Consider the following 15708-nt stretch of genomic DNA (forward strand, 5'->3'; position numbering starts at 1 on the left):
TGTATGGATGCTGTAAGTGGATCAGTGTTTTTAGATTGACATTAGTATACAAATCTTTTCCACTTGCTTGCGAAGCATTGTTTAGTAGTAGGTTTATGAGCTTGTTTAATTACTTCCATACAATCTGGTGGAAGTTTAGGTAACCAAATTCTAGGACTTCAGGAGCCAAAATGCTAGATTGAGCGCACTGGGGTGTGGATGCCTGATTTGACCTTTGATCTGGCTTAAAAAATCTGGTCTGTTTGGGAGTTTGGAATGAGGTACTACAGACAGCTCTAGGAGTGTTGTGTACCAATGCTGGAATACCCATGTTGGTGCTATTATAATCATGGTGAGTGATGTTTGACGTAGTTTGCTGACCAGAAAGGGAAGGAGTGGGGGGGGGGAGAGGATGTGGGTGTATGGATACAAAGTTTAGACATTTTGCGTTTTCGCTTGTTGCAAATGGATCTATCTCTGGTGTTCCCCACTTTTGAAGTACTTGGGATTGAATCTACCATTCGTGTGTTTGTTGGTGATTTCTGCTTAGATCGGTCAGCTGATTGCCTATCCCTGGAATGTATTGTGCTAATAGATGAATGTGATTATGAATTTCCCATTTCTATATTGTCTGGGCTAGTAGGGACAGTTGAGATGAGTGTCACGCCCTGTTTATTGAGGTAATACATGGTTGTCATGTTGTCTGTGTAAGGAAATGCCTCCTTGGCATGGTTACCCCCTGACTTTTTGCCTTTGCTGATGCTATGTTTTTGAATTGAAAGTGTGCTGAGGCCTGCTAACCAGGCCCCAGCACCAGTGTTCTTTCCCTAACCTGTACTTTTGTTTTCACACTTGCCACACCCTGGCATCCAGGTAAGTCCATTGTAACTGGTACCCCTGGTACCAAGGGCCCTGATGCCAGGAAAGGTCTCTAAGGGCTGCAGCATATCTTATGCCACCCTGGGGACCCCTCACTCAGCACAGACACACTGCTTGCCAGCTTGTGTGTGCTGGTGAGGACAAAACGAGTAAGTCGACATGGCACTCCCCTCAGGGATAGGAATGTGACCCCCCTTGGGAGGAGGCACAAAGAGGGTGTCCCCACCCTCAGGGCTAGTAGCCATTGGCTACTAACCCCCCAGACCTAAACACACCCTTAAATTTAGTATTTAAGGGCTCCCCTGAACCTAAGAATTTAGATTCCTGCAACTTACAGAAGAAGAGGACTGCTGAGCTGAAAAACCCTGCAGAGAAGAAGACACCAACTGCTTTGGCCCCAGACCTACCGGCCTGTCTCCCTCCTTCAGAAGAAAACTGCTCCAGCGACGCTTTCCCCGGGACCAGCGACCTCTGAATCCTCAGAGGACTGCCCTGCTTCCAAAAGACCAAGAAACTCCAGAGAACAGCAGCTCTGTTCAACAAAGACTGCAACTTTGTATCCAGAGGAGCAGATTTAAAGACCCCTGCAATCCCCGCAAGAAGCGTGAGACTTGCAACACTGCACCCGGCGACCCCGACTCAACTGGTGGAGAACCAACACCTCAGGGAGGACCCTCCGGCAACTCCTAGACTGTGAGTAACCAAAGTTGTCCCCCCTGAGCCCCCACAGCGACGCCTGCAGAGGGAATCCCGAGGCTCCCCCTGACTGCGACTGCCTGACTCTGAAATCCTGACGCCTGGAAAAGACCCTGCACCCGCAGCCCAAGGACCTGAAGGATCGGAACTCCAGTGCAGGAGTGACCCCCAGGAGGCCCTCTCCCTTGCTCGGGGTAGCCACCACCTGGGGAGCCCCCCCCCCTTGCCTGCATCGCTGAAGAGACCCCTTGGTCTCCCATTGAAATCTACTGGAAACCCGACGCTTGTTTGCACACTGCACCCGGCCGCCCCCGCGCTGCTGAGGGTGTACTTTTTGTGTGGACTTGTGTCTCCCCCCGGTGCCCTGCAAAACCCCCCTGGTCTGCCCTCCGAAGACGCGGTGTAGGAAGTTGGCTCTGTATGTGCTATTTCAAAGTAAGGAATAGCATGCACAGAGTCCAAGGGTTCCCCTTAGAGGTAAAATAGTGGTAAAAAATAGATAATACTAATGCTCTATTTTGTGGTAGTGTGGTCGAGCAGTAGGCTTATCCAAGGAGTAGTGTTAAGCATTTGTTGTACATACACATAGACAAATGAGGTACACACACTCAGAGACAAATCCAGCCAACAGGTTTTTGTATCGAAAAATATCTTTTCTTAGTTTATTTTAAGAACCACAGGTTCAAATTCTACATGTAATATCTCATTCGAAAGGTATTGCAGGTAAGTACTTTAGGAACTTCAAATCATAAAAATTGCATGTATACTTTTCAAGTTATTGACAAATAGCTGTTTTAAAAGTGGACACTTAGTGCAATTTTCACAGTTCCTGGGGGAGGTAAGTTTTTGTTAGTTTTACCAGGTAAGTAAGACACTTACAGGGTTCAGTTCTTGGTCCAAGGTAGCCCACCGTTGGGGGTTCAGAGCAACCCCAAAGTCACCACACCAGCAGCTCAGGGCCGGTCAGGTGCAGAGTTCAAAGTGGTGCCCAAAACACATAGGCTAGAATGGAGAGAAGGGGGTGCCCCGGTTCCGGTCTGCTTGCAGGTAAGTACCCGCGTCTTCGGAGGGCAGACCAGAGGGGTTTTGTAGGGCACCGGGGGGGGGACACAAGCCCACACAGAAATTTCACCCTCAGCAGCGCGGGGGCGGCCGGGTGCAGTGTAGAAACAAGAGTCGGGTTCGCAATGTTTGTCTATGAGAGATCTCGGGATCTCTTCAGCGCTGCAGGCAGGCAAGGGGGGGGTTCCTCGGGGAAACCTCCACTTGGGCAAGGGAGAGGGACTCCTGGGGGTCACTTCTCCAGTGAAAGTCCGGTCCTTCAGGTCCTGGGGGCTGCGGGTGCAGGGTCTCTCCCAGGCGTCGGGATTTAGGATTCAAAGAGTCGCGGTCAGGGGAAGCCTCGGGATTCCCTCTGCAGGCGGCGCTGTGGGGGCTCAGGGGGGACAGGTTTTGGTACTCACAGTATCAGAGTAGTCCTGGGGTCCCTCCTGAGGTGTTGGATCTCCACCAGCCGAGTCGGGGTCGCCGGGTGCAGTGTTGCAAGTCTCACGCTTCTTGCGGGGAGCTTGCAGGGTTCTTTCAAGGCTGCTAGAAACAAAGTTGCAGCCTTTCTTGGAGCAGGTCCGCTGTCCTCGGGAGTTTCTTGTCTTTTCGAAGCAGGGGCAGTCCTCAGAGGATGTCGAGGTCGCTGGTCCCTTTGGAAGGCGTCGCCGGAGCAGGATCTTTGGAAGGCAGGAGACAGGCCGGTGAGTTTCTGGAGCCAAGGCAGTAGTCGTCTTCTGGTCTTCCTCTGCAGGGGTTTTCAGCTAGGCAGTCCTTCTTCTTGTAGTTGCAGGAATCTATTTTTCTAGGGTTCAGGGTAGCCCTTAAATACTAAATTTAAGGGCGTGTTTAGGTCTGGGGGGGTTAGTAGCCAATGGCTACTAGCCCTGAGGGTGGGTACACCCTCTTTGTGCCTCCTCCCAAGGGGAGGGGGTCACAATCCTAACCCTATTGGGGGAATCCTCCATCTGCAAGATGGAGGATTTCTAAAAGTTAGAGTCACCTCAGCTCAGGACACCTTAGGGGCTGTCCTGACTGGCCAGTGACTCCTCCTTGTTGCTTTCTTTGTTCCCTCCAGCCTTGCCGCCAAAAGTGGGGGCCGTGGCCGGAGGGGGCGGGCAACTCCACTAAGCTGGAGTGCCCTGCTGGGCTGTGACAAAGGGGTGAGCCTTTGAGGCTCACCGCCAGGTGTTACAGCTCCTGCCTGGGGGAGGTGTTAGCATCTCCACCCAGTGCAGGCTTTGTTACTGGCCTCAGAGTGACAAAGGCACTCTCCCCATGGGGCCAGCAACATGTCTCTAGTGTGGCAGGCTGCTGGAACTAGTCAGCCTACACAGACAGTCGGTTAAGTTTCAGGGGGCACCTCTAAGATGCCCTCTGGGGTGTATTTTGCAATAAAATGTACACTGGCATCAGTGTGCATTTATTGTGCTGAGAAGTTTGATACCAAACTTCCCAGTTTTCAGTGTAGCCATTATGGTGCTGTGGAGTTCGTGTTTGACAGACTCCCAGACCATATACTCTTATGGCTACCCTGCACTTACAATGTCTAAGGTTTTGTTTAGACACTGTAGGGGTACCATGCTCATGCACTGGTACCCTCACCTATGGTATAGTGCACCCTGCCTTAGGGCTGTAAGGCCTGCTAGAGGGGTGTCTTACCTATACTGCATAGGCAGTGAGAGGCTGGCATGGCACCCTGAGGGGAGTGCCATGTCGACTTACTCGTTTTGTCCTCACTAGCACACACAAGCTGGCAAGCAGTGTGTCTGTGCTGAGTGAGAGGTCTCCAGGGTGGCATAAGACATGCTGCAGCCCTTAGAGACCTTCCTTGGCATCAGGGCCCTTGGTACTAGGAGTACCAGTTACAAGGGACTTATCTGGATGCCAGGGTCTGCCAATTGTGGATACAAAAGTACAGGTTAGGGAAAGAACACTGGTGCTGGGGCCTGGTTAGCAGGCCTCAGCACACTTTCAATTGTAAACATAGCATCAGCAAAGGCAAAAAGTCAGGGGGCAACCATGCCAAGGAGGCATTTCATTACACGCGGGTACTTACCTGCTGGCAGACTGGAACCGGGGCACCCCCTTCTCCATTGAAGCCTATGTGTTTTGGGCACCACTTTGAATTCTGCACCTGACCGGCCCTGAGCTGCTGGTGTGGTGACTTTGGGGTTGCTCTGAACCCCCAACGGTGGGCTCCCTTGGACCCCAATTTGAACCCCGTAGGTGTTTTACTTACCTGGAAAACCTAACATTACTTTACCTCCCCCAGGAACTGTGAAAATTGCACTGTGTCCACTTTTAAAACAGCTAAATGTGTATTATGTAAAAAGTATATATGCTATTGTGATTATTAAAAGTTCCTAGAGTACTTACCTGCAATACCTTTCAAATGAGATATTACATGTAGAATTTGAACCTGTGGTTCTTAAAATAAACTAAGAAAATATATTTTTCTATACAAAAACCTATTGGCCTGGAATTGTTTCCGAGTGTGTGTTCCTCATTTATTGCCTGTGTGTATGTACAACAAATGCTTAACACTACTCCTTTGATAAGCCTACTGCTCGACCACACTACCACAAAATAGAGCATTAGTATTATCTCTTTTTGCCACTATCTTACCTCTAAGGGGAACCTTTGGACTCTGTGCATACTATTCCTTACTTTGAAATAGCGCATACAGAGCCAACTTCCTACACAGCCCCTACATGGTGTGGTGTATAAAGCCCCCATTGCTTTCATATCTGAGTCTTTTCTCAGTTTCTCAATAGTAGTGTCTTCTTCTGGGCCTAATAGATATTTCTTGTCAAAAGGCATAATAAGTATTGCCTGTTGAATTTCTGGTTTAAAACCAGAGGAGCGTGGCCATGCATGCCTTCTGATTGTAATGGCATTATTAACACTCCTTGCAACTGTATCAGCAGCATCAAGGGCAGACCTTATCTGGTTATTGCTTATAGCCGGTTCCTTTTCTACAACCTGTTGTGCTCTTTTAATGCTCATTTGAGAGGTGCTGTATAAGATCTTACATCTCGTCTCAATGGGCCCTGTCATATCTGTCTAGAAGTGCATGAGAACTGGCAATTCTCCACTGGTTAGCCGCTTGTGTGGCGACTCTTGCCAGCTGGGTCAAATGTCCTACTTTCCTTATCAGGAGGAGATGTCTCTCCTGATGACTGGCTGTTTGCTCTTTTCCTTGCTGCACTGACTACCACTTAGTCTGGAGGGACCTGATGTGTGATCTAGTCTGGGTCCACAGGAGCAGGCTTATATTTTTTGTCAATTCTAGGGGTGATGACTAGCTTTGAGAGCCTCAATAAAAATTTGATCCGCATGCTTAACCATTCCAGTCCACATCGGGGGACACTGGTACCTGGAGTAACTGGAAGACAGTGTATTAAAGTCTTCTTCCAGGGGTTCAGAATGCATAAGCACTCCATGATAAGCCGCTGCCCTAGAGATTACTTGTGTAGGCAGTGGTGTCTTCAGGAGGAGAAGGTTTAGATGGGAATTCTGGATCACTGCCGGAATGGGATCAGGGTCATAGAGATCCCATGGGTCTACTATATCTCCATTGGAATATAATGAATGTGATGGAGAAGGCAGTGGCGGTGGACTATTGTGAGGTGAAAAAAAGCTGAGGAGAAGTAGGGAGAGGTGCTGGTTTCTCCTTTTGTTTCTGCACTTTTGCTGGTGGTTGAACAGAGTCTAACTCCTCCTGAAAAGCCAGCTTTCTTTTAGTCTTTAAAGAAGGTGCAGTGATGATTTGTCGAGACTCCTTATGTATATAGATTCTCGATTGTCTTTCATCCATAACCTCTAATATTGGCTCGATATCAGTCTCCTCCTCAGAAGCTTTGTGAGATTCCAGCATGGGCTTTAAGATTTGCATTAAATTTCATCTAAAGTCCCTGTTCCTCTGTGCATGAGGATTTATTCAGCTCTTAAGTGTGGATCTTTTTCAGTCCAGAAAAGGTAGTCCGTTGTTGCGGCTCCTGAAACAGTTAAATTTTCAACTCAGAGGAATGAGGTTGTTTACTGGAGTCTGATATGGAAACTTTAACCGATAAACTAGACTCCGAGGTGGACGGAGGAGTGGCCTTTATCAGCACCAACCCGGAAGGTCGGTCGCCCGCCAACAGTCTTTTTTTCGGGCTGAACCATGGCCTACCGGCAGTAGTGTACCCAAGTCCTTCAGATGTTTTTTATGTAGGGGCAGACGTACTCACATGCTGGCCAGCTGTGATGGGTCTATCATCTTCCGATTCTTGTTCGGAGTCGGTGTCTCAGATGGAGACTGTCTGCACCTGCTCTTCCTCCATGACGTCGAGATTCTGTGCTTTGACGCCATTTCCAGTCTTTGGGCCCTGCGATCTCTCAAAGTCTTCTTTGATCCAAACGATCAACAGGCCTCACAATCTTCCTCCCGATGGTCTGGAGAAAGGCACAAATACAAACCAGGTGTTGGTCTGTATAGGGGTACTTCGCGAGGCACCGAAGGCAGAATCGAAATGGAGCCCAATCCATCAGGCTTTCCACGCGGTAGGCCCGAACAGGCCCCAGTTGGGCGCGCGCCCCTAAGGGCGAAATGAAGGTTACGACAGTACTACCGGTTCAATGCTAAATGGGAAACACAAGCGAAACAATAGCAACGAATAAGTAGGTTTTCCGATTCAAAACCTCAGAGCGAGACGAAACACGTCCAAAACCGACAGAATAAAGAAAACAATTTAACAATGTTGTCGATGCCCATGCGCACTGTAAACAATAATAGTAGTCACCACTCGATCCCATGACTCCAAAAAGACTTCTTCGAAGAAAAACAACTTGTAACACTCCAAGCCCAACACTAGATGTCGGAAGAGCTACACACAGCATGTGTATCTGCAGCTACACATGCCATCGAAAATATATATATATATATATATATATCCTTTGACAATTGATGAGGACCCCCTGGAACAGAATTTGTGATTCCGGACCACTCAATTCATAAAGCAGCTGGGGGTTGTGGTCCACAGACCTCTTGGCATCTGTGGAGGGGGACCCATGCACACCCCTTACCAGGAATTGAAAATTAAAATGTACTCCATGCGGCTGCCTCTGGGACCTGGCCCACCTTGGGGGTAATAATTGGATTCAGCAGTGGAGCTCCCCGTTCTCCATCCGTGGACAATGTCAAAGGTAGTCAGCCATCAACATGCCATAACCTGAGCCCCGCTGGACCGATTTGGATGATATTAGGATCATTTTACTCCTGGTTGCGATACTCAGCCACCTGGAGCCCTTTCCTCATGCCTCCTGGCCTCAGCAAACTCTGCAGGAAGCCGGTGCAACTGGCTCGCTGTGCCAGTCCTGTTTTTTCTGGCACTCCTCTCCTCCTTGGTAGAGAAGCCCAAGGTTTTCCCAAATGAGTCCCCAGGGGGTGCAAGAGCTCCAACTTCTCTGGTCTTGTGTGGGAGCCCCACTGGTCCTAGGGGCAACTGTCTTTACTCTAGAGCATCAAGGGGTTTTTCCTTCCAGTTATCTGGCCTTCCCGATGAGCCTGAACCAACATTACAAGGCCAAGCCCAGGTCAATATCCAATCATGCGGCGTTCCCTCGGAGCCACGCTAATGTGTGCAGCTACTGGGCTACGAACGACAGAAGCCTGCAACGCACAGGTCACACTTGTTCACATGAAACACACCAAGTGCCCCTTACCCTTGTTGCGTAGCAGTGGTTTTATCTTAAAAGAATGACACTGGTGATAAAGATTAGTTAGTTTACCTTTACTTACAACCTATGACTCACCCACAGTGAGGCTCACCCACAGTAAAGAGGTTACATACCAGGTGGAAAAAAGTACAAAAATTAAAAAATCCAGGTTAAATTTGATGGGCAGAACCGATTTCCTTACAGGTTTTGCCAGGAAGTCCTGAACGTGTAAGGAAATGCCTCCTTGGCATGGTTACTGTTAGAAATGGGGTTTCTGGTTGGCTAGGGTATGCACCTCAGCCACGCAGAACCTACCCACTCTAGTCAGGGCAAGGGGGTTACACGTCCATAATATCCCCTGCTCACCCCCTTGGTAGCTTGGCACGAGCAGTCAGGCCTATCCCAGAGGCAATGTAAAAGCGTTTGCACAACACACGAGACGCAAAATGTACACCACAAAGTAAACAACACTGAGCTATGTAAAAATAATCTGTATTGCACAAAACATAATTAGACCAACATTACACTAAGTAATACCCTGCTACCTTAGCAGTTGTCAGAATATTACGCAAGTTACTAATACCCTGCAAGCATACGCATTTGTCACAATAGAACACATAAGTACTCCGGATTCTGCAACATAAGCAGTAGTCAGGAATTACCATAAGAGTTATATGCACATTGTAAGGAACTTCCTACACACATGCCGTGAATAACCCCTAAATACCCATGAAAGGAACATTAGAAAACAGATCACAAGTCATAAAAATACATATCAGCTTGTCATGCTCATAAAACAGCACATATATATGTAATGTCATGAAAGCAGGTAGGAACATATAAACCCACCCTCTACCCTCCCCCCTCCCCCCCCCCCCCCCCCAAGGTTCATACTAGGCTCACTGAGCCAATATTCCCTAAAAAGTACCGGATTGTGATGAAGAGGCACTCCTTGTGCCTAAAGAGTGAGCATGGGGGGGCCCGACAAGGCACTCTCCCGCACCCGACGTGGTGCGCGAGTGTTCAGTTGTTCCCGGGCCACCGCAGTGAGTTCTTTCTGTGAGTCGAGGCAGCTGGTGCCTCGGGGGCGCTCCCAGGAGCGGGACGTGCCCCGGGGGCGCCGAGAGGAGCACGCTTGCTCCGTTTACTTCATTACATGCCCTGGGGCACTAGAAACAGCGCGGACCCCGCGCCAAATGAAAATTCAAAGCCTGGGTTGTGGCGGTGATTCTGGGATCCAAATAAAATCGCTTTTCAAAGCGCTAAGGCAAATCTGCAGCCCGGGTTGCGGCAGTGATTTTCTTCAGCAATTTAAGAGAACGATTTTCCCAAGCGCTTTCGCCAAAGCTGTAGAGATCGTTGCAGGGGTCAGGGGCCACAGCACCCTGCCCCTGGGAACAAGCAAGAGCACGAGGAAGCACAGGGCTCGTGGGCCCAGCTACAGGCCAGCACAAGGGGTGCAGATGGTGGCAATTCCTCCTAGTGACCAGGCAGGTCACAGGTCAGCACAGCAGCAGCAGTCCAAGGTGGTTTCCTGGTGAGTCCATTCATCAGCGTTCTGTGCCCAGTTTCAAGTCCAACGAATGTTCAAATTGTGGGGAAAATTCCCCTGTACTTATACTGGGTTTACAGTGCGTTTTACAATGGTAGGGAGAGGAGGTTCCAAGCATCAGTTGGGGGGGGGGGGGGGGGGGGGAATGGGGGATTTAACGACCCTATTGTGTGAGGCCAGGGCACAGCCTTTACAAATGCAGGTGTGCCCCGCCTCCCCCTTCTCTCAGCCCAGGAAGGCTTTACAATATGTAGATGCACCTCTGTGACACCTCCACCCTCACTGTGTTCAGGCTGTCTGAGAAGTATGCACAAAGCCCCAACTGTCAGTCTGCCCAGACGTGGATCGGAGGCAAGCTGCAAAACACCAAAGTCATAAGCACAGATAAATGTGCACTTTCTAGAAGTGGCATTTCTGTGATAGTAATAAAAAATACACCCACACCAGTAAGCAGCATTTCTCACCACTATCCCAACCATACCAAACATGCCTACACTACCCCTCATAAATCAGACAATACACCCCTACACCTAAGGCAGGGCATTTCCAATGCAATCCTATGAGGCAGCACTCACAGCAGTGAGACACCAAGTTAGGCTGTTTGTCACTACCAGGACAGGCCATGCAACATGGCACCTGTCCTTCCTTCTACATACATGGCACCCTGCCCAAAGGGCTAGCTAGGGCATACCTTAGGGGTGACTTACATGTAGTAAAAGGGGAGTGCTGGGCCTGGCAAGTACATTTAGATGCCAGGTCCCTGGGGCAGAAAACTGCGCACACAGGCTCTGCGCTAGCAGGCCTTAGAGAGGTTTGACAGGCTACTTCAGTGGGTGGCGCAAGCAGCGCTGCAGGCCCACTAGTAACATTTAATTTACAGGCCCTGGGTATAGGGATACCACTTTACAAGGGACTTCTAGGTAAATTAAATATGTCAATTATGTATAATCCATTCATACCAATTTTGTAAGGGAGAGCACATGCACTTTAACACTGGTTGGCAGTAAAAAAGTGCTCAGAGTCAAAACGTCAGCCAACAAAGGTCAGAAAAATAAGGAGGCAAAAAGCAAAAAGTCTGGGAAATTACCCTGTAAAAGGGCCAGGTCCAACAGTTGCCCCTTAACTTTTTGCCTTTGCTGATGCTAGCTTTGATTGAAAGTGTGCTGGGACCCTGCTAACCAGGCTCCAGCACCAGTGTTCTTTCCCTAAACTGTACCTTTGTTCCCACAATTGGCACAGCCCTGGCACTCCGGTAAGTCTCTTGTAACTGGTACCCCTGGTACCAAGGGCCCTGATGCCAGGAAAGGTCTGTAAGGGCTGCAGCATGTCTTATGCCACACTGGGGACCCCTCACTCAGCACATGCACACTGCCTCACAGCTTGTGTTTGCTGGTGGGGAGAAAATAACTAAGTCGACGAGGCACTCCCCTCAGAGTGCCATGCCAACCTCACACTGCCTGTGGCATAGGTATATCACCCCTCTAGCAGGCCTTACAGCCCTAAGGCAGGGTGCACTATATACCACAGGTGAGGGAATATGTGCACAAGCACTATGCCCCTACAGTGTCTAAGCAAAACCTTAGACATTCTAAGTGCAGGGTAGCCATAAGTGTATATGGTCTGGGAGTCTGTCAAACACGAACTCCAGAGTTCCATAATGGCTACACTGAAAACTGGGAAGTTTGGTATCAAACTTCTCAGCACAATAAATGCACACTGATGCCAGTGTGCAATGTATTGTAACATACACCCAGAGGGCATCTTAGAGATGCCCCCTGAAGACCAACCCGACTTCTAGAGTAGGCGGACCAGTTTCTGCCAACCTGCCGCACACCAGACATGTTGCTGTCCACATGGGGAGAGTGCCTTTGTCACTCTGTGGCCAGGAACAAAGCCTACACTGGGTGGAGGTGCTTCACATCTCCCCCTGCAGGAACTGTAAAACCTGGCAGTGAGCCTCAAAGCCTTTGTTCCAACGCCCCAGGGGATCCCAGCTAGTGGAGATGCCCGCCCCTCCGACCACTGCCCCCACTTTTGGCAGCAAGGCTGAAGGAAATAATTAGGAAAACAAGGATGAGTCACCCACCAGTAGGATTAGGGACGTCCCCCCCCGCCCCCCACCCCCCTTCAGGGAAGAGGTACAAAGAGGGTGTAGCCACCCTCCGGGACAGTAGCCATTGGCTACTGCCCTCCCAGACCTAAACACACCCCCCAGAACCCAGGAAATCAGATTCCTGCAACCTGAACTAAGGACTGCTGACCTGCAAGCCTGCAGAGAAGACGGAAGATGAAAACTGCTTTGGCCCCAGCCCTACCAGCCTGTCTCCCGACTCGAAAACCTGCAACCAGCGACGCATCTGACAGGAACCGTGACCTCTGAAGCCTCGGAGGACTACCCTGAACTAAAGGACCAAGAAACTCCTGTGAGCAGTAGCTCTGCTCAACAGCAACTTCTTTGCAACAAAGAAGCACCTTCTAAAGAACTCACGTTTCCCGCTGGAAGCGTGGGACATCCCACTCTGCACCAGACACCCCCAGCTCGGGATCCAGAGAACAAACACCACAGGGAGGACTCCCCATCGACTGCGAGCCTGTGAGTAGCCAAAGTTGACCCCCCTGAGCCACCACTGCGAAGCCTGCAGAGGAAATCCAGAGGCTCCCCCCAACTGCGACTACTTTAACAAGGAACCAGACACCTGGAACGAGCACTGCACCCACAGCCCCGAGGACCTGAAGGAACCGAACTTCAGTGCATGAGTGACAGCGCCCCCCCCCCCCTTGAGGAAGGACCAGACCGCTAGGGATATCACACAGATTTATGAAGGTCTCTGATTTTTTAAACATCCAGTTAAAGTAACTAACCAACAGAATCCACCAACCGTGATCAACCCACCATTAACACCCATCAGCCACCCTAATATGCCAACCTTGATACAACAATTTCAGAATGTAATCATCAAATATAGGAACAAGGATCATAAAGGACATTTTATTCATTCATATACATATACACACACACAGATATTTATGCTACATTCTCTGTACCTTGGAGAGAACAGGCAAATAAAGCTGTCTTCTTGGAGGAACATCAAAATGCTGACTTCCAGATAGCAAAGGTGAGGCAGATGTTGAAAACGGGCTCTCTCGATACAGTTCTGCAGCCAAGTGATTCCAATATTCCAGGCAAATTTTGAAAATTTCAGTTTCTTCTACCTCAGATACCAGCAACATGTAGTGTAGAGCCTACAGAGAAAATGCAAACTTTTAACCAATAGCATGCACAGTTATCACTTTTGATGCTTATCAAGCATGTCTCTTCCCAGAAGAAACAAAAGGCCATATGATTTCAAAAGAGCTACATTAAATGTGTATAATGCCACGATCACAGGTCAAATATATTCCACACTAATAGCTCTTAAACATTCACATCGCCCAAGGAGAAGCCAAGATTTTTTTATAATTAGCTCCGTAGGATAAACAATTGTAGGAAGTTGGCTCTGTATGTGCTATTTCAAAGTAAGGAATAGCATTCACAGAGTCCAAGGGTTCCCCTTAGAGGTAAAATAGTGGTAAAAATAGATAATACTAATGCTCTATTTTGTGGTAGTGTGGTCGAGCAGTAGGCTTATCCAAGGAGTAGTATTAAGCATTTGTTGTACATACACATAGACAATAAATGAGGTACACACACTCAGAGACAAATCCAGCCAATAGGTTTTGTATAGAAAAATATATTTTCTTAGTTTATTTTAAGAACCACAGGTTCAAATTTAACATGTAATATCTTGTTTGAAAGGTATTGCAGGTAAGTACATTAGGAACTTTGAATCATTTCAATTGCATGTATACTTTTCAAGTTATTGACAAATAGCTACTTTAAAAGTGGACACTTAGAGCAATTTTCACAGTTCCTGGGGGAGGTAAGTTTTTGTTAGTTTTACCAGGTAAGTAAGACACTTACAGGGTTCAGTTCTTGGTCCAAGGTAGCCCACCGTTGGGGGTTCAGAGCAACCCCAAAGTCACCACACCAGCAGCTCAGGGCCGGTCAGGTGCAGAGTTCAAAGTGGTGCCCAAAACGCATAGGCTAGAATGGAGAGAAGGGGGTACCCCGGTTCCGGTCTGCTTGCAGGTAAGTACCCGCGTCTTCGGAGGGCAGACCAGGGGGGTTTTGTAGGGCACCGGGGGGGACACAAGCCCACACAGAAATTTCACCCTCAGCGGCGCGGGGGCGGCCGGGTGCAGTGTAGAAACAAGCGTCGGGTTCGCAATGTTAGTCTATGAGAGATCAACGGATCTCTTCAGCGCTGCAGGCAGGCAAGGGGGGGCTTCCTCGGGGAAACCTCCACTTGGGCAAGGGAGAGGGACTCCTGGGGGTCACTTCTCCCGTGAAAGTCCGGTCCTTCAGGTCCTGGGGGCTGCGGGTGCAGGGTCTTTTCCAGGCGTCGGGACTTAGGTTTCAGAGAGTCGCGGTCAGGGGAAGCCTCGGGATTCCCTCTGCAGGCGGCGCTGTGGGGGCTCAGGGGGGACAGGTTTTGGTACTCACAGTCGGAGAGTAGTCCGGGGGTCCTCCCTGAGGTGTTGGTTCTCCACCAGCCGAGTCGGGGTCGCCGGGTGCAGTGTTGCAAGTCTCACGCTTCTTGCGGGGAGATTGCAGGGTCTTTAAAGCTGCTCCTCGAAACAAAGTTGCAGTCTTTTTGGAGCAGGTCCGCTGTCCTCGGGAGTTTCTTGTCTTTTTCGAAGCAGGGCAGTCCTCAGAGGATTCAGAGGTCGCTGGTCCCTTGGAAGGCGTCGCTGGAGCAGAGTGCTTTGGAAGGCAGGAGACAGGCCGGTGAGTTTCTGGAGCCAAGGCAGTTGTCGTCTTCTGGTCTTCCTCTGCAGGGGTTTTCAGCTGGGCAGTCCTTCTTGTAGTTTGCAGGAATCTAATTTTCTAGGGTTCAGGGTAGCCCTTAAATACTAAATTTAAGGGCGTGTTTAGGTCTGGGGGGTTGGTAGCCAATGGCTACTAGCCCCGAGGGTGGGTACACCCTCTTTGTGCCTCCTCCCAAGGGGAGGGGGTCACAATCCTAACCCTATTGGGGGAATCCTCCATCTGCAAGATGGAGGATTTCTAAAAGTTAGAGTCACCTCAGCTCAGGACACCTTAGGGGCTGTCCTGACTGGCCAGTGACTCCTCCTTGTTATTCTCATTATTTTCTCCGGTCTTGCCGCCAAAAGTGGGGGCCGGGCCGGAGGGGGCGGGCAACTCCACTAGCTGGAGTGTCCTGCGGTGCTGTGACAAAGGGGTGAGCCTTTGAGGCTCACCGCCAGGTGTTACAGCTCCTGCCTGGGGGAGGTGTTAGCATCTCCACCCAGTGCAGGCTTTGTTACTGGCCTCAGAGTGACAAAGGCACTCTCCCCATGGGGCCAGCAACATGTCTCTAGTGTGGCAGGCTGCTGGAACTAGTCAGCCTACACAGACAGTCGGTTAAGTTTCAGGGGGCACCTCTAAGGTGCCCTCTGGGGTGTATTTTGCAATAAAATGTACACTGGCATTTATTGTGCTGAGAAGTTTGATACCAAACTTCCCAGTTTTCAGTGTAGCCATTATGGTGCTGTGGAGTCCGTGTTTGACAGACTCCCAGACCATATACTCTTATGGCTACCCTGCACTTACAATGTCTAAGGTTTTGTTTAGACACTGTAGGGGTACCATGCTCATGCACTGGTACCCTCACCTATGGTATAGTGCACCCTGCCTTAGGGCTGTAAGGCCTGCTAGAGGGGTGTCTTACCTATACTGCATAGGCAGTGAGAGGCTGGCATGGCACCCTGAGGGGAGTGCCATGTCGACTTACTCGTTTTGTCCTCACTAGCAC

General features: G+C 49.6%; 1 protein-coding gene across 2 annotated transcripts in view; it reads right to left on the bottom strand.

Annotated features, from left to right (window-relative positions):
* Nucleotides 1–15708, bottom strand: part of XPO1 (exportin 1) — a 717353-nt gene that overhangs the window by 386838 nt on the left and 314807 nt on the right. For both annotated transcript variants that reach the window (XM_069234402.1, XM_069234401.1), the window contains exon 12: nt 12899–13096. In XM_069234402.1, the coding sequence (XP_069090503.1) occupies nt 12899–13096 (198 nt within the window). The remainder of the gene's footprint in view (nt 1–12898; nt 13097–15708) is intronic.

This window comes from Pleurodeles waltl, chromosome 5 (genome assembly GCF_031143425.1).
Source record: "Pleurodeles waltl isolate 20211129_DDA chromosome 5, aPleWal1.hap1.20221129, whole genome shotgun sequence".
NCBI classification, from domain to species: domain Eukaryota; kingdom Metazoa; phylum Chordata; class Amphibia; order Caudata; family Salamandridae; genus Pleurodeles; species Pleurodeles waltl.